The following is a 20,117-nucleotide window of genomic DNA, read 5'->3' on the forward strand; positions in this document are numbered from 1 at the left end:
CACCACCCCCACTACCATTTACACGTCCCCTGTGTCCTCTCCCAGTGTGTCTGTGACATCCCCTCCCAAAGTACACAAACGCAGGCACACACCCACCCAACATACATCCACCTCACGACAGCCTCCAGCGCATGCACCTGCACCCAAAGCCACAAAAGTTACACCTCCTACAACCACCTCCTCTTCCTCCACTTCCAGACCCCCTCCAGCTACCCGTCCCAGTGTTCCTAAGAAACTTTTCCTGACCAAGCTTGACCTCTTTCCCCCCCCCCCCTCCAATTCATAGGTCCCGTACTAGCACGTCAGCCAAAAATTCTCCGGCACCAGTGGTGCCTGTTAGAGGTATGTGGAGTGCACCGGGCACCAGGGCAGCCAGTGTGACACGGAGCCACAGCACAGCCAGTCCCACCCCTGTGAAGCACCAGAAGTTGGACAGTGCCCGGCGGGAGCAGGGGAAGGCTCCAGCCAGCAAAGCCGCTCACGAGGGTCCCGGGGGGAGTGTCCACTCAGCTGTGACTCCTCCCAAGGTGGGGAAGGGGCAGAAGAAATCGCCAAAGTCTGGGAAGAGCAGCACGGCGTAGAAGAACGCCATCATCCCCACTGCCCAGGAGGCCACCGCCAGCCCCATCGTCAGTGGCCAGGAGGCCACCACCAGAGTCAGTGCCCAGGAGGGCAGCCCCATCGTCACTGGCCAGGAGGCCACCGCCAGAGTCAGTGCCCAGGAGGCCACCGCCAGCCACAGCCCAGCTGCCCAGGAGGGCCTCAGCAGCCACAGCCCAGCTGCCCAATGAAGGACCGCCACCCCCAGCCCAGCTGGGCAATGAAGGACCGCCATGGCAAGCACCGCTGAACAGGGCAAGCACCGCTGAACAGGGCAAAGACCGCCATGGCAAGCACCGCTGAACATGTCAGAAACTGCAAACTCAAGCACCGCTGAACAGGGCAAAGACCGCCATGGCTAGCACCGCTGAACAGGTCAGAAACTGCAAACTGAAGCACCGCTGAACAGGGCAAGCACTGCCGAACAGGGCAAGGACCGCCATGGCAAGCACCGCTGAACAGGTCAGAAACTGCAAAGTCAAGCACCGCTGAACAGGGCAAAGACCGCCATGGCAAGCACCGCTGAACAGGGCAAAGACCGCTGAACAGGGCAAGGACTGACAACTCAAGCACCGGTAGCCCATGAGCGGCAGGGGCAGTGACGGAACTGCGACCGTCACGGGGAGAGTGATGCACTCTGGGCACCAGTCCCCCTCCAGAACCAGTGGAGACATGCATTCACTCCGTCTGTCCTTAACAGGATGAAGCACTCTGGGCACCAGTCCCCCTCCAGAACCAGTGGAGACATGCATTCACTCTGTCTGTCCTTAACAGGATGAAGCACTCTGGGCACCAGTCCCCCTCCAGAACCAGTGGAGACATGCATCCACTCCGTCTGTCCTTAACAGGATGAAGCACTCTGGGCACCAGTCCCCCTCCAGAACCAGTGGAGACATGCATCCACTCTGTCTGTCCTTCACAGGATGAATCACTCTGGCCACCAGTCACCCTCTAGAAACAAGGGAAACATGCATCCACTCTACATGCATCCACTCTGTCTGTCCTTCACAGGATGAAGCACTCTGGGCACCAGTCCCCCTCCAGAACCAGTGGAGACTGTTATCCACTTGATAGACTGTGGCTTTGCACTCCCCAGGATGGTACAGTGGGCAAACCACCCACTGTAGAGACTTGAGAGACTGTGGCTTTGCACTCCCCAGGATGGTACAGTGGGCAACCCACCCACTGTAGAGACTTGAGAGACTGTGGCTTTGCACTCCCCAGGATGGTACAGTGGGCAAACCACCCACTGTAGAGACTTGAGAGACTGTGGCTTTGCACCCCCCAGGATACATCAATGGGCATGGAGCCCCCTCGTGGATCTGGCGTGGTGCACTCATCCGGCTGAGGTGCCCACCCTTCCCTTCCCCCTGAGGTGCCTGTTGTATTTCTATCTGATGCCCCGGCAGTGTTCTCTCCGTTTTGATCAGGTATCTGATGTGGGCCTCGCCCATGCATTTTGGGCCCAGTGGTCCACGGACAATGAATGGTGCATTACCTACACTACTAATCGTGATGTATATTTTGTTGAATGTGTATATATATCTGTATATATTTGGTTACTGTATTTTGATATATTACAATGGTTGAACTCATTTCCTTTTGTCTTTGCATTCTTCCGGGGGGGGTTGGGGGTTGTTACTGTAATGTTTGGATATGCATTGGTGTGTGTGTTGTAGTGGGTGAGGGTCGGGGTGGGGGTGGGGGTGTTGCGTGTGTGTGTCCCTGACTTTTTCCTCCCCCTCCCCTATGTTGTAGGTGCAGTACTCACCGTTGTCTTCGGCGCCGGCGTTGATGATGGTCGTATAGGAGCAGGAAGACTATCGCAGGGAGAATTTGTTCCGGTTCCATGGTGTCCTCCTTCCTCGTGGAGTGTGTAGAGGTGAGCGTTTTCCCTTTGAAATGGCTGTTTCCGCTGTGTTTTTATCCACGTGAATACGTCCCGGAAAAGGTGGTGGATTGGTAGGTTGTGATACTGTGGGCGGTACATTGTCTTCCGCCTGTCTGTTGGCGGTGACCGCCAAGCTGTTTGTCTGTACCGCCGTGGTGGTCGGAGTGTTAAAGTGGCTGTCTTTGTTGGCGGTTTCCGCCACGGTCATAATTCCCATTTTTTTACCGCCGGCCTGTTTGCGGTCTTACCGCCGCTTTAACACCGTCCGCCAGGGTTGTAATGACCCCCAATATGTGTCTGCTCTGAGGTCTTGCCCGTTAACTAATCGGATCCAAGAAGATGATGCACAATGAAAGACGACATGCATCTGAAGTATTAAGTCTTGGTCTAATCTTAAACTTTCCATCTAAATTTACCTTTGGAATCAGGTCGTAGTTTACAGGGATCGATAGGCATATGGAAGTATGGGGAAAGGAATATCCTGAACTATTCCAACTAGTACATTCTAATTTAAGATATGTATGCAAAATAATAGGAACTCAAGCCATAATGTAGAAAGGGCACAGTATGTGCATTGCATTGTGGGGAGCTTTGAAAGAAGAATTAGAAGGTATGGGTCAACTTGTCAAATAATGGAAATAGTTGGTGGTGTGGTTATAACAGTTGAGGGACAGTAATCTTCTGAACAAATAATTTGTCCATTGCTAATCGTTAGATTTCTTAACATAATGAACAGAAACATTTGACATGTTTCATTTGCTGAAAAATGTCTTACAGCCTCTTACAATTTTTTTTTAATTATTGCTAAGTGTGCAAATCACAAAAAAACAGGCTATGCGCCTGCAAAAGTGTATTTTGTTATGTACAATACCCCTATTATGAATCGAAAAATCCTTCTGATTCATAAAAGGGATTATGTGACCCAAAATGAATCACAAATAGGGGGGCAAGAAAAGGGTCACTTGAGTCGCAATGGAATGTATCTATGCTTTGTAACCACAACAGCTTTAGCAAACCATTGATCAGATACCGACACATCAAAGCAGCTGATATTTGATTCACAAAAATAAAGTTTCCCACTGGAACTGGTCCCCAGTCAGGCAGCTTTGGGGAGAGCACTACAAGCTTTGCCTGCTTCCACTGATGTGTTCACAAACAAAAAACACTTTTCTTTAAAAGAAGCACCTATCTCTTTTTTGAACATGCCTATTTAAAAACAAAAAAGTTTCATGTGCAAGAATAGTGGTTCACTGTCTCTTACAGGCCTCCATCGCTGCATTCACAGCCATTCAAAGGAGGTTGCAAAATGTGACCTGTTTAATTAATATTCATCAGGTAGGCCATTTTGCATCACCCTACAAATATAATTAGTGATGCAATCTATTAGCAAAATACATATTCACAAGCCAGTTGGAGTGAAAAACTGTACTTCTTTGTTTGTGGATGGGTCTTTGTGCATCGGGCCCTGAGGTCCTTCTGATGCCATTTGTCTTTGCCTAGTCATCTGCTGTACTCTTGCAAACAATGCAGATTTTAAGGATGCAAAGAATGTTCCATATATCAAAAATTATATCTTGATATATGGAGTGGATGTGATGGAAAATGAAGAAACTCTGAGGACTGCTTTGGGGCTTTTCCAATGGCACCGAACAAACTTTTTTCTAAGGCCAAGAAAGGATTTGCAATGAAACTGTGGAGTATTTAAGACACACTATATTGTATGAATGAGGGAAGTTCAAGTTGATTGACTGCCCAGAACATGAGAGCTTATTGTGTTTTATGACTGGGGTGGATGGTGTTAAATGGAAGAGTGGGTGTTGCCCCACTAACAAATAATAACAAGAAAAACCCACTGAGCTGCTTTAACAGCAGACTCAGTTGTGTTCTTTCTCAAATAGTAACCTGAAACTCATTTTTGGGTCGGTCGCCCAAGCGCTATGACCTATTGTGAGCTATCTGTGGACTTTTAACCACTCCCACCGCATGCCCATTACTATCACTCACTCGTGGGCTTGCCTTTCAAAAATCCTTTAGCATTGGTAAATGCTTTACATTTGTCCCTCTTTGGGGTGGTTTGGTTACCGCATTGGACATTGACCCTGTTACCTGGATAATTACACAACTGCTGATACGTTTGACTGCGAGCAAACTTATTTTTCCTTTTGTTTCACTCCTTTGTGTTCATGGCGCCATGGTGCTTTGAGTTTGCTCGCTTATGTCAACTGTTTTACTTTTGATTTTCAAGTTAAGTGGCAAGAAAAGTCCAGTTAGGAATTTACAACGGTAACAGCTCTAACTCGAGCAAACGTGAGACCGATTGCATTGCAAGGCTTGTTTTAGAAAAGGAAAAGTGTATGTGAGTATACACGTGCCTGGCTGGGTGACAGTTTACTTGCCCTGATGTTCACAGGGCAGTGTTGTGAAGTCAGGGCGGCGGGTGCAGCATTATTTGATGGCTGTGATTTTCTGTAGTATTTGGGCGTTAAGTTCTGCACCCTGGGGTGGAGGCTCACAATGATATGGAGATGACAGGCAGGGCTGCCATGGTGTCAACAAAATAGTTCACTGGGTGAGTGGTAACACTGTATGAGTGCAGGGTGGAGGAAATGACTGTGTGAGTGCAGGATGCATGATGAGCCTATGTGACTGCAGAGTGATTTGTGTGACTGTATGAGTGCAGGGTCAGCAGTGTGTGTGTACGAGTGCAGGGTGAGTGATGAGAATCCACTGGGTGAGTGGTAAGACTGTATGGATGATGAATGGGGTGCCTCTGTAAGCACAGAGTGAGATATGTGATTATATCAGTACACTGGATGAGCGGCATGCTTAATGAGTGCAGTGTGGGTGGTGTGATTGCCCTGGATGTGTGTCCTTGTCAGTGGAGGGTGAGTGGTGTGCTTGTGCAAGTGTAAAGTGAATGAAGCTGTGTGTGTTTGTGAGTGCAGAATAAGCGAGGCAGTGTGTGTGTGAGTGCAGGGTGAGTGATGCATCTGTGGAGCTGCAGGGAGATTGCTGAGTCTTCATGAGTAACTTTTCACTTTTCTTTAAAAAGAAATTGTAAAAATAACCAGCTTTCTTTTCTCATATGGTCTTGCAGGATAGAAAACAGTGTTGCACCCCTCTCTCATGTTTGATTCAAGTTTGCTTGAACTTATATGTAACTTTGTGTCCCACTACTTTTTAAAAGCACCAGCCGTCAATGTTCATGACTAAACTTGGAAACTGAAAATTAGTTGGAGGATAAGAAGATCAGAGAGTACACAACATGCAACAAGTGCTGCATAAAGCCTTTTCTGAGAGAGAATGGTATCTGGAAGTGGGCAAGGATAAAAATATGAAGCAATTGGGTGTAAACGTTGTTCAGAGGTGGCTATCAAAATGTTGTCTAGAAAGTAACTTGCATACTTACCATCAGCTTACAGCCCATCACAGCGGGCTGTACCAGCCTTTCCTGTGTTAATGACAATACCTCAAAATCAAGGCCAATAACAACGGAGCAGGACTTAAATGACCCACAGTGCCCAGTGCAGTAACACTGAGGCTATCAAAGCATGAAAGGCCAGATGTACAAAGCAATTTTGCATTTCTTAATGGTCCGAATCACTATTTCAGGCCATTAAAAAAAATGGATTTTCAGATGTACAAAGCCCTTTATGGAATCGCAAATTGTGATTTTCACCCAGAAGAAATCACAATTTGCTGTCCTCTAAATAGGAAATTGCAAGTAGTTATTACCTACTTGTGATTCCTATTCAGATGCACAAAGCATTTCCTAAGTGCGAATAGGGCATTTGGGAAATGCAATTACCATCAACTTCAAGTCAATTTTAACCATGTGCAAAAGAAAAAAGCACCCCAAAATGTTTTTTCAAGTGAAATAGAGCACACACATGCACCTTGGGCATATGTGTGCTCTACATGTGCACCGCTATTTTTAGGGTGCAGTTTGGGGGGCCTTTTGCCCATAGCCACCCTTGATTTTTCATTTCCCAAATAGCGAATTCCTAATGGGAAATCCCTATTTGGGGAATGCAAAACCGACCACTTGTGACAAATGTCATGGGATTTCTTATTTGCAATTTCCTAATAGCAATTTCTACTCTGTAGGAATCACTATTAGGAAATGGGTATCTTGATACATAGCATTTTGCATTTCCTAAATAGCGATTTCTATGAAGTTGTTATTTAGGGAACGCAAAATTGCATCTATGTACATCTGGCCTTACCTCCACAGAGGTTGATTGTTCTAATTTTAAAAAAGAATCTTGAGAGACACAGGACATTCTGCACTCTCCTGAGGCTTTCTGCAGCTCCTGCTGTCCATGTTCTAGAGTTACAGCAGTAAATTATAAACATGATCATCAGGAGCTGTGAAAGGAGCCCTTGACTTTCCATCAGTTCTTGTATTAATTTTGGTATTACATCTGGAAACCAGGTATTCAGCTTCTTGTAAAAGTAAAGAGAGGAGAAGGCTTTGATGTGTTGTGGAAGGTTGTTCCTGGCTTGATGAGCTAGGTATGAGAATGCATGACCTCCTGCTCTGCATTTGTGTATGTGTGAGGTGTATACTACAGAGAGACCAGCAGAGCAGAGGTGTCTGGAACGTTTCTGGAAATTAAATCAGCTGTTCAGGTAGGCATGGCCTGTGTTGTGGAGTGATTTGTAGACATGGATGAAGAGGTTGAAGTGTGCGCTGTGGTTTATCGGAAGCCAGTCATGTGATGATTGCTTAGCATAGCAGGTTCTTGATTCAGCTTGATTCAGGAAAGTGGTTCAGCCAAGGGTTCAGAGGCTCTGGTTTGCCTCTTGGGGTCTGGGACTACAACTCTCACAATGCACTTTTTCAACTTATGGAGCTTTCTACAACAGTTTTCTCCGAACTTCTGGATCTTCTCCCAGAGGGCCTTCGTGGGTCCTTGGAGTGTCGACAAACTTGATCCAAGGTTCCAGAAGCTCTAAGTTGCTCCTTGGGAGTTGGGACTACACTTCCCAGAATGCACCTGGTCAGAATCCTCAAATGGCCACTGGACGCTGGTCAGCTGGGTTCTTCTTGCAGGACTTGATACAGGGGACTCTGGTCCGCTCCTTGGTACCTGTAGCTTACAGGGAGTCCACTCCTGGAGCTGCAGAAACAAGGCAAAGTCCTTTTCTTGGTGAAGCCCAGAGTGTGCAGCTGGTGCAGCCCTTGTGATTGCAGTTCTTCAGGTGCAGGGTAGGGGTCCAACAGGGCAGTCCTTCTTCTCCAGTATCTTCTTCCAGCAGGGTTCCGAATTGTGGAGCAGCTCTGCCATATTTATCCTTGCATCTGGGGTGGGAGCCAAGGGGGTGCTCCTGCCCAATGGAGTGCAGTCCACCACTCTTTGGGGTGAACACTTCATGTGAAGTGTGACAAAAATAAATCGCAGAAAGCAACATTCTCTAAAAATTCAAGATGGTGAAAATTCATCCTTGGAGGTTAGATCTGGCTGAGTCCACTCACTGGTGTGGCTAAGTCTCCTTTAACACACCCATTCCAGCCCCTCTCCTAATCTAATCAGTGGGGCTCCCATCTGCCTGGGGGAGCAGGAAATGGGGGAGATCTAGTTTCTGTCCCAAGTGGCTTCCCTCCTTTGAAGATCAGTTTGGCTACTCATCCCCCCCATCTTGCCCTGCCATCTAATGCAGCAGTTCTTTGCCCACCAGATGCTTCCATTGTCTCAACCCAGGCCACTTCACACTTAATTAGGGTAGCCTGGCTCAGGCTCCCAGAGGCTGACCAATCAGGAAAGGGCATCAGTGCTGAATTTGGTAACTTTCAGAAATAGTTCTAAAACTCTTCCCCTGTGTTTGCTATATTAAATTCAACATTGGCGAGCTCTTAGATTATTATAACATTTAATTTGGTACCAAACTTGCTATATTTAGCTTATCTCTATTGGAAATAAGACTTTACTATTTTAAAATAAAGTCTTCTAATGTTAGCCTACAGTGCCCATTGACTACTGAGGGGAAAACAAATGTGGCTGTTTCCCCCCCCCCCCCCACCAGGGCTTACAAAACATATTTTATAAAGTCCCTGCTTATCTATATATACTGCACACAACCCTTGGGCACACCTTAGAGGTATCTTATATGGAAAAATATGGTAGTTTGAGACTTTGGAAGTACTTTTATTTCAAAGTTTAATTTAGGGTTAATTTTAACTTAAAAGTAGCCAGCAAGGCAGGATTTCAATTACAATGGCACTGGACAACACAGCAGTGCACTTATGGGTGCACTAACTATACTGGGGTATGTAAACCTTCATACCCTACCATGAAATATGGACTTATAGGTAGGTTGTCAATGGCAATTATAATTAGGCCTAATTTGCATATACCATTTTAAACAGAGCACTGGCCCTGGGAATGGTTACCAGTGTCCAGGGCACAGTCAGTCAGAAAACACCAATATCAGCTAAAAGTGGGGCAAAAAATGAGGGGGCTTCTGCAATCAGCCCCGTCTTCCCACATTTGTATAGCAAAAATGTTACAGAGATGGACAGATGTAGAAAGTTGATAGAACAATGCTGAAAATAAGTATTTATCAACAGGTACAAGGAATGGTAAGGAGTGAATATTTTGAAATGGTGGAGTACATGACTTAAAAAAGAGTAGAGGACGGTTGTGTGTACAGTCTGTAAGTGAAGAGAAGAAAGTACATTAATTGTGTATTATTAGCAAGAGAAAATACAATACCAAGTACTGTGTAATGAAAGTAGGAGTCAGCATAGTACTTAGGCCATTATAAACAAAAGCAATGAGATAGTGGAAACCCCGAGGGACTGCCACGTGCACCACATCCTCCTGCAACAAAACGGACCAATGGAGGAGGCAGAAGACATTAAAAAGACAAGATAATATTTTCAAACATACAATATTTTTCATTGTACAGAAGACCATGACCCAATCATAAAGATGATTACCAAATGGAAACATTTATCCAACATAAAAATGGACCTTGATGGGTCACTGTTCACGGATACATTTTTAAGAATCAAATATTATAGAGAAGATATATTCCCCTTGTGTGATTTATCATAAATTCAGAACTGTATCTGGTTAATTTTCAGATATAATGCATAGTATTGTTTTAGTTTTAGTAGTAAATACACTGCTATAGGGTATTAAATTGGTGCCAACTTGAAGAGTGCAAAAATATATTTGATTTATTGCTCACAGAAGTGTTGACCATCCAATGGATTCTCAGAATATTAGTGTGATATTTTGGAAGTGACGCCAGCTCCGAAGGCTGAAAGTGATCATCATGCTTAGCTATGATTCAGCTGCTCTTCTCTCTCATACACCATATTAGACAGTTTATTAAACCAATTTACTGTAGTAAATACAATGTGTTTTTAATTCCCAAGTGTGTTTAATTTGTCTAACTTTCTCCAAGGTAGGTAATTTGTCAAGTAGGACAACAAGCTGTACACATGCACCTTGTCATTCAGCCAGGTGTGGAGCCTGAATATCGACTACGGAATATCGTGGGGCAGTAATATTATAGACAGAATATCCAGGGACAAAATATTGAAAGGTAAGTAAGCAAAGGTTTCCTATGCCTAACTCCACATCTATGTAGCAAGAAGATATAGCTTCAAGGGACATAGATGTGAAGTTAAGAATACACAATCTGTACTTCTCTATACTCAATTGCTTTTTGATATTTCCACTCTCAATATTCTGGCCACAATATTAGAGTACCATGATATTCTTGTACTCCCTATGCCAGAGTACAATCATTCAGTCCCAAGACCTGACCGTGTTCACAGAGGGTGGGTAACATTTTACAGCTGATTGACGTTATGAAGTTAAAACACAGCATCCTACCTGTGCACTGAGAGCCATTGAGGTAAAAGCCCGATCTGCAGACACAGTTGAAAGATCCAGGAGTGTTAACACAACGGGTTCGATTATCTTGGCACACATTTCTTATGCACTCGTCGATGTCAGTACAATGTAATTCATCCCCTTCAAACCCAACGTCGCACACACACGTGGCGGCTCTTCCCTCATCGTGACACAGAGCTCTGGGGTGGCAAGCGGGCGCACAAGCAGAGCTCGGGACGCTGCACGTGCCATTCCGCACAAGCGTTCCATTTAAGCAGGAGCAAAGATATGACCCCACTGAGTTTATACATACTGTACTTCCGGGACAGGTGCCATCGTTCATAGTACATTCATTTTGATCAACACAGGTAATTCCATCCCCAGAAAAGCCACTGAAACACTGACACGTGTAACTGCCTGGTTGGTTTGTGCAGCTGGCGTATCTGTGACAAGTTGAAGGCCTGCTGCACTCGTCAACATCTGTGCACAGGGTACCATTTCCCATAAACCCTGTCCTGCAGGAGCACGTAAACGAGCCAAACGTGTTGGCGCACGTTGCTTGGGAATGGCAAGGCCTGCTTTGGCACTCATCGATGTCGCTACAAATGATGCCATTGAGTTTCGAGAAGCCTGGTTTGCACTGACAATAAAATGATCCCAGAGTGTTGATACACTGCTCGTTGGACTGGCAGACAGCACTGCCAGTGACACATTCATCGATGTCTTGGCAAACTGTGTTGTTGACCAGTTGATATCCACTGGGACATTGGCATTGAAATGATCCAGGAACGTTGAGGCAGACGGCGCCATTCAGGCAGCCGCCATTGTCCTGGCTACATTCGTCTACATCTTGGCATTGTGCGACTCCATCGCCGGTGAATCCTCGTTTGCAGCTGCAGTTATAGGAACCAAGCAAATTGGTGCACAGAGCATTGACATGACATCCACCGTTGCTCTGTAGACATTCGTTAACGTCTACACAAACTGTCCCGTTGCCACTAAACCCGCCTCTACACTGGCAGGCAAATGTTCCTGGAAAATTCTGGCAGTTTGCATAGGAGCTGCAGACTCCAACTTTGCATTCGTCAATATCAGTACACGTGGTGGCATTTAGCTCATAGCCCAGGGAACACCTACACACAAAGGAGCCATCTGTGTTCACACATGTCGAATTCCCTGGGCAAATGTCTGGGGCCAAGCATTCATTTATATCTGTGCACAAGAAGCCATTTCCGGAAAATCCAGCCCTGCAGGCACAGCTGTAGCTACCCAAGAAGTTCAGACAGGTAGCCCCATAGTGGCATTTGTTCACAGTTGAGCATTCGTTGATGTCCACACAAGCCAAGCCATTTCCGCTGAAGCCATCTCTGCACGTGCACCTGTACGATCCCGGAGTGTTGGTGCAATTGGCGTAAAGGCTACACGTCCTGTTGGCACACTCGTCGTTATCCACACAGCGGCTTCCATTATTCTGGTACCCTGTAGGACACGTGCACTCATATGATCCTGGCAGGTTGATGCATGCCTGAAAGCCCGCGGCCGCTGAACACAGTCCAAACATGTCAGTGCATTCATCGACATCCAGGCAGAGGTAGTTCCCATTGCCTTTGTAGCCTTGGTTACAATTACACACATATGAACCGTGTGTATTTACACATGTTGCGTGCCAGTGGCACAGGCCTGAAGCTTCACACTCATTATTATCTCTGCAATCAAAGCCGTCACCACTAAATCCGTTTCTGCACCGGCAGGTCCTCCCTCCAGGTGTATTTGTGCAAAGCGCGTCAACATGGCAGCCACCGTTGGATGAGAGGCACTCGTTGATGTCATTGCAGGTCATACCATCACCTGTGTATCCGACTTTGCACAGACATGTATAGGTTCCATAGGTGTTGATGCAGTTTCCTTGTTTATGGCACGAGTGTAAGGCAGTCGCACATTCATCTATGTCGGTACATACAATCCCATCGCCTGAGAATCCGTTCTGGCACACACAGGCGTAGTTCCCTTCCAGCGTCCTCAAGCAGTCAGCGTTTTCACTGCATGCAAGCCCGCTGTTCTGGCAGAAAATCACATCAACTAGAATATTAAAAACATATGTGGGATTATTAGTTTAAGCATAAAACATGATACTCTATTTCATAAAATATCTTGCCAAAAATAAAGCATGCTACTGTGCACACGAGGGGGCCTATTTGGAGGGGTAAATCTACACGTATACATTTACTACTAGGACATTTACTCTAATATATCTGATTAGCTTCATTACTTTCAGAGATTCGCAAAATCCGAGTGTAAGGTGTACTTAGAGGTGTAGACTTGCATGTCTACACCCTCTGAACTAGGAGGTGGAGTCTAATTTACGAGTGTAATGTAACTGGTGCCAAAAAGGAGCAAGTCTACGCTTTAGAGTAACTTTACACTCACAAGTGGTGAATAGCCAAAAGGAGTAAAGTAACTAAAAAGTGCAAGGGTAAAGTTACATGTATAACTTACTAACAATTGTAAGTTACCTTTGTGAATAGCATCATGTGTGAATCATGTAAGCATGTATGCATGTTGCACTGTATTGGTAATATGAAGTCTCCGACAGACAGTTGCAACTAACAATAGTGGGCTTGGTTCTCTGTCATTATTGCTAAAATAAAGTGTAACTTTTTTTTTACAGCATCTTTTTCATACTTTATCCATGTTTAAGTGTGACTTGACATGCTGTAATATTTTTAACTAACTTTAATCAGACCTTTGGGCTATTGACTGTATTGCTGTTTGAGGAGCTGTTATACCAAGATTACTTACAATTTCTTTTGAAATACGCCTCCGTTCTTGATCAGGCTACCAAGGATTATCCAAGGATTTGTTTAAGAAACCAGGTGAACTGTGTGGGTCAGAAGGTTTTGGCCAAGTTGGAGTTCAGATGCAGGTCACATCAAAAATATGGCCTCTCGTCACCATCGATTTTACTCTAGTTCTAATTTAATGTATACATTTGAACTGTGTACATCATCAATGGCTCCCATGATTGTGGCTTCAGTGGTCACATCTGTAATATTGTATCTGTCTGTTTTTGTTGTCCTGTGTTAGGCAAACTAGCTGCACCCTGTAATATTATTCCTCAAAATCTGCACTCCATTTGGATTTTATATATTTGTTATATTTAGACATCTGCTTCATTAAACTGTGTTAAAGAAATTGTGTTGATATCAACCAACAAATAAATTTGGGCTTAGTTTTTAGTTTGGTGGGTGGCGTGCCATTTGTCACAATGGGGACCTCCTTCCAGACTACCGTTTACCAAATTATAAGATCACTATAAACCTTGTGGTGATCTCTGTGTTTTCAAAGGAATCACAGTCATAGCAGGTCCTCTGAAGACACTACAAGCTTGGTGGATGTCCGCTGTCTGTTTGGTGGCCATTCATCAATTTTTTGGGATTTAACAGACAAACTCCCAAAGCGAACTTTCTTTGTGAAAAACGAAAAAAAAACGATTGACCCCCACACCCTAGATGTTTTCCCCGAGGGCAAGGCAGTCATTACCTTTTTTTTCCTGTCCAAGACTACCCAGTATTCCCTGACTGTAATGGACAGAAGAAAATATATCAGACCATCAGCTCTAAACAGAACTGGTGATCTTTTGTTCTTAGTCCATTGGCCCTACTCCATTGAGCTGCTGAAGTAAGCTTTCCGATGTTGAAGCCAGAGGGGGCACCACTGTTGGAAAGCTAACAGCCCGACTCATATTTGAGTGAGCGGACAAAGGGTTTGGGGCCAGACTCTTAACCAGGGGCTTTTGTCTCTTAAATATATTTGCCAGTTTATCTTTTTCTATAGTCATAAAACCTGCACAAATAGCATTTTTACCCACCTGCGGACGTCAGGCAGCCCATCAAGCATAGCCATGCCCACCACCAATAGATCGACCTGAATATAAAAAAAATATGAGCTGGTTAATACAATTATCAATTTAAGAAAACTATTTTGACAAGCTTAAAAATGTAATAGTACAAAACTCTTGGAGTCACTAGACTTATTTGCCTTTCAAAACTGTCATGCCACAAAACAAAGGTAATGTGAAAAATAGGAGGCCTATTCACAAAGATATTTTCGAATTCATAAAGTAGCACTGTTCCCTCTTTGCACTTTTACTAATAAGAAGTGGAAAGTTTCGGGGACAATTAGCTAAGGCCTATGTGAATACACCCCAAGGATTGAACATGATCTACATTACACTGGATTACATTCTCAAAAGCATTTAATAGTGAAGGGAGTACTACTATAAGAGTACTGTTTTATATACTCATATGCTTTGCGAATCAGCCCCCATACTGCCCAAGTTAAAGTGCTAGGATTAAATGGCCTTCATAGGCTAGAATGGGCAGACTTTATTTTAAATTTTAAAGTCTCCTTAAATGTTACATACCAAGAATTTGGTATCAAATTGATTGTTGTAATAAATCCCACAACTTCCAGTTGTTGGATTTAATATAACTTGTCCAGGTAAAAAGTTTAGACTTTACCTAAAAAGTTGCCAATTTCAGCTCTGCATTGTTTTTGCTGCTGTGCTCTGATTGGCCAGCCTGCAGCAGCTTCTGCCAGGCTACCTTGATGAGGTGTGAAGTGGCCTGACTTCACACAAAGGAATGTGCTTGGGGGAGAGAATCTCCCCTCAGCAGATGGTGAGGCAGGAAGGGGGAGGGCGGCCAAACTGGTCTTCAAAGGCAGAGAAGGACATTTGGAGCACCCAGCAACACCCCCACATCCTGCAACCCCAGACAATTAGGTGCCCCCTTGATTAGATTAGGAGAGGACAGGAGAGGGGTGTGTTTATGATTTTGGGCCACACCAGTGGGTGGGCTCAGCCAGATGTAACCTCCAAAAATCAGATTCATCCATGTTGGATTTTTGGAGACTGTTGCCTTCTGGGATGGATTTTTGCCACACTTCCCAGGAAGTGGTCATCACAGGGGGACGACCCTGTCCCTGATTGGAGAACCAGGGCCCCCCTGCTTTTCACCCAGGAGCAAGGATAAAACTGGCAGACCTGCACCCACGCCTCAGATCCCCTCCAGAATTCAACAAGAAAGGAACTAAGGAAGAAGAAGGACTGCCCTGCTGGACCCCTGGCCTGCACCTGGAACCTGCACTCAGAAGGACTGCACCAGCTGCACACTTGGGCTTCACCACAAGAAGGACTTTGCCTGGCTTCAACTGGTTCAAGGAGGGACTCCCTGTTTGCTACAGGTGAAAAATTGCTAACCAGAGTCCCCTGCACCAACTCCTGAAGAAAGCGACCAGCTGACCACTGTCCAGTGGCCAAAAAGGAGTTTGCGCCAGGTGCATTCTGGGAGTTGAAGTCCGCACCCCCCAAGGACCATCACAGAACTTCTGGACCCTTGGGGTGAGCTGTGGACCCCAAAAGAACCTTAAAAGAACATCTGGGTGAAGCCCCAGAAGTTTGGAAAAGATTGGAGAATTTTTGAAAAAAAGCTCCATAAAGTGACCGATCCGACGCGGAAATTCTAGCCGGCTTGCCTCAACCGCGACCCGGCCTGACTTCGTGGTTCGTCCCGGTAAAGAAAAACATCCAAAAAAGAGACTAAGTCCGAACGTAAAAAGTTGACCGGGACCTCCCAGCCATCGTATCCGAGAAGGGCTCCATGGACGTCGGATCAAGATCCAGGTTTACCCCGGTCGAAGGATTTTCATCTTGAAAAAACGACTAAGTCCGAAGGTAAAAATCACCACCGAGGAAACCGACTTCGCGTATCCGGACAAGGGCTCCAGGAGGTCGGATTCAACTGGCAGGTTCGTCCCGGGGAAGAAAAACATCAAAAAAGAGACTAAGTCAGAAGGTAACTTTTTAACCGAGGCCTCCCGCGACTTGTAGCCGAGCAGGGCTCCATCGCGGTCGGCCTGAAAGTTTGACTTTGCCCCGGTCCTGGTGCAACCAGATGACCCGATTGGCGCTTTTTGTTTCTAAGCGCTAGAAAATAATAATACTTTAAAAATTCATATCTCCGGTTCCCCTGAACCGATTTTAATCGTTTTTGTGTCATTTTAAAGATAAAAATATAAGCTATTTTTATAACTTGGTTTTGGATTTTTAAACTGTTTCCTGCGTTTTATTTAATTACTGTTTTGTGATATTTGAATGCTTTACACTTTGTCTCCTAAGTTAAGCCTTGACGCTCGATGCCAAGCTACCAAGGGTAGAGCTGGGATTAATTTACTGAGACCTAACTGTACCTATGTGGAGGTTAGTGGCTTGTTGCTAGGTGTAGGTACCTACCTGCCCTACCAATAACCCATTTTCCAACAATCATGCTTTATGTTAGTTACAAATCCCAAAAATACAAAGTTGAAGGTGATTGGTTCCACTTTCTATCTAGGAAGAGGAGTTACTCCATCCCTTTCCTTGAGTAAAACCCCAAACAATTATAGGGTAAGAAAGGGTCGGATTGAAGTTTGTAAATGGACACAAACTCAAATCTTTTAAAGGGAATCACGTGTTAATCAGACCACTCCTCCTCTTTTGTGCGCTGTTTAGGTTTCTACTTAAAGAGAAAGCAGTAAAATCATATACGACTGTCAAAAACCCTTCTGTGTGTTCTGATGTACAGAAATTGTGCAATTTCTGGTCATGGACTTCTGGTTATTGCTGAAAACGGTTTTATGGATCAGGTTCATTCTCTGTAAATATCACGGTTTAAATGTTTAGGTTGTATTAAATTAAATACCAAACATCCAGGGCTGTCTGCAGATATTAACCTTAAACTTCTGTGGCACTGAGAGATTGCCCCCAAATACAGCATGAGGATCAGTTGAGTGTAGTAACTTAGATTAAAGGATCCAAGGTATTTAGAGTAAATGCTTTTTCCCCAAATTCATTTTTGGCACTGTTAGAAATGGGGTCTTTGGTTGGCAGTCAGGGTGCCACCTGTCAAGGCAAGGACCCTGACTCTAGTCAGGGTAAAGGAAAAACACCCCCCCTCTTGGTAGCTTGGCACGAGCAGAAAGGCTTAACCCAGGGGCACTGTGTAAAGTATTTCTACCAACACACACAGTAATACAGTGAAACACTACAACATAGACACCACACAGGTTTAGAAAAATAGTGATAGTTATCTAAATAAAACAAGACCAAATATGATAAAAATCCACCATACACTAGTACAAATATGACTTTAACAATTAAAACCACAAAAATAGTGCTTAGAGGCACAAATGCTGCAATCTGATGTTAAGGTGGCATTGTGACAGAGTCATTTCCCACAATGCGACGTCACTGGCGCGACGGATCCAGGTGTAGGCGGCATCGCAGGCTTCATGCAGTGGCATCCTTAGCAAAGTCGCACAGAATCATCCTGTGTCGTTTCATAGGATTTTCACCAGAAATTCACTTCCGGGGGCCCAGGAACTGGAATGGCACCCTCTGGCAAGCTAGTGTCCACAGCATGCAGACTCAGAGACTGGTTGGTGAAGCCTTTGCTGTCCCTGAGACTTCAAAATCAGTAGGCAATCTCAGTACAAGCCCTTGGAGAAACCTCTGAAGCAGGAATGCAGAACAAAGTCCAGTCTTTGGCTTCTTTTCACAGGCAGAAGCAGTAACTGCAGAATCGCCCAACAAAGCAGTCACAGGCAGGGGTAGCACTTCTCCTCGGCTTTTCAGCTCTTCTCCTGGCAGTAATCTGAAAATCTGGGGTTTTGGGTCCGCTACTTATACCCTTTTCAGCCTTCGAAGTAGGCAAGCTTCAAAGGAAAATCTCTGTTGTTTACAAGATCCTGCCTTGCCCAGGCCTGGCCATATACACAAACCAGGGGGTTGGAGACAGCATTGTGTGAGAGCAGGCACAGCCCATTCATCTCTATCTGCTCCCAAAGGGAAACTGCACTTACAAGATATTTAAAGGCAGCCCCCATGTTAAGCTATGCAAGAGATAGGTCTTGCAACAGTGAAAAACAAATATGGCAGTAAATGTCCTACCTTTAACATACATTGCACCCTACCCATGAGACTACCTAGGGCCTACCTTAGGGGCGCCTTACATGTACAAAATGGTACGGCTTGGGCCTGGTAAGTGGGTACACTTGCCAGGTTGAATTGGCAGGTCAAAACACCACACATAGACACTGCAGTGGCAGGTCTGAGCCATGTTTACAGGGATACTCATGTGGGTGGTACAATTAGTGCTGCAGGCCCACTAGTAGCATTTGATTTACATGCCCAAGGCACCTCTAGTGCACTTTACTAGGGACTTACTAGTAAATTAAATATACCAACCAGGGATAGACCAATCACCAATACAGTTTACACAGAGAGCATGTGCACTTTAGCACTGGTTAGCAGTGGTAAAGTGCCCAGAGTCCTAAAGCCAACAAAAACTAGTCAGAAGGAAGCAAAAAGTTTGGGGATGACCCTGCAAAAAAGGGCCAGGTCCAACAGGCACTAACATGCATGTACTGGCCATCTTGTAGTGTTTATTCGAAACTCTGTTAAAAGACGGCTGGTGGGCATGCATATGTATATATAGTGGCCATTTTGGATTGGTTTGGCTTTGCCAATGCTTCTGATGCAACTCAATAAACATTTGCAAAGCCAAAACAAAGAGTGGCATCAGGGGCAAAAAAAAAGCAATAGAAATACCTGTGGGCGGCACCCTCTATCAAAAATGCTACCCATTGACTTTGCCAATGGTTTTTGAATAAGCCCTGGCATTCTGATTTTCATGCCCTTCAAAAGTTGCAATTGGTACTTTCCCAATGTAGGCTAAAGGATATATTGCATGGTTAAGGTATAATTTACAATAGGATCTGCTCCAAGAGGGAAAAAAGCATGTTGCTATTCACACAGGATTTGATGGTAGTGAATTTTACTCAATTCACATGGATATGGGACTCTCATGGTTACGTAACGGACCTTGGTGTGCCTTTCTCAGTCTTTTTACTGCTGTGATCATCTTATTGAGTACGTATGTATGAGGACAACGCTCTACCCAAAAGTATAAATGTTCCTTGTTCACATTCCCTTGCTCAATGCCCTCTTTGGTTCCTGTATATCAATGAGAGGCAGTGAGAAGCTTAAATAGGGGAATCCTCAGCCTCCCGAATATAAATAATTAGCTGTACAAGAAAGGGTTAACCTTAACCATCATCATTTCTTGACTGTAAAGGAAGTGAAAAACCCTCATTCTTAGGTAAGAACTTTGCTTACGAACTGTGTTGAGCCCACACACTCAATGTAGTAGGTGAGGATCCAGTGAAGAAGAATGCCACAGGTAGTACTTGTGGGCGAGGATCCTACTAATATATCTAAAACATTGCAGAATCCCACTAATTTACCTGTGTGTAGACCCTACATTGATCTTATGATATGTTAGGACCCCATTGATTCTTTGTAGTCAAGTAATCATGACGTATAAGGTTAACCCTCTCTTGAATAGCTACTCTTTGGTTCCTAGCCTTCTTGCATAGATCTGTAATGGCAGTGCTCAGGGAGGAGTACCAGTATCATCACCCCTCTCACTCACTGTAAGCAGACAAATAGGGAGCTTGAGGCCTAAGACCAAACCAGAATCTTCATCACTATATACATAGGCAGCCTGGGTTGCCAGTGAATGTATGTTTGCCCGTTTCCAGGACTGGCATTTTCCTCCAGTGGTCATTATGAATGTCCTGTGTTCTGTCTTCCTTGACAAAAAATCACTGCTAATTTAACCAAGGTCATTGAAATAAGGCCTCAGATGAATGAAGATGGTGTTACAAGTAAAAGAAAC

At 44.8% G+C, this 20,117-nt stretch overlaps 1 protein-coding gene across 1 annotated transcript in view; it reads right to left on the bottom strand.

The window, feature by feature from the left end:
• LOC138297022 (fibrillin-1-like) overlaps positions 1-20,117 on the bottom strand; it is a 133,559-nt gene that overhangs the window by 55,260 nt on the left and 58,182 nt on the right. Inside the window, exons 3-4 of the mRNA XM_069236540.1 lie at positions 14,210-14,265; positions 10,342-12,420 (exon numbers count right to left, since the gene is read on the bottom strand). Of these exons, the coding sequence (XP_069092641.1) occupies positions 10,342-12,420; positions 14,210-14,265 (2,135 nt within the window). The remainder of the gene's footprint in view (positions 1-10,341; positions 12,421-14,209; positions 14,266-20,117) is intronic.

This window comes from Pleurodeles waltl, chromosome 5, assembly GCF_031143425.1.
Source record: "Pleurodeles waltl isolate 20211129_DDA chromosome 5, aPleWal1.hap1.20221129, whole genome shotgun sequence".
NCBI lineage: Eukaryota > Metazoa > Chordata > Amphibia > Caudata > Salamandridae > Pleurodeles > Pleurodeles waltl.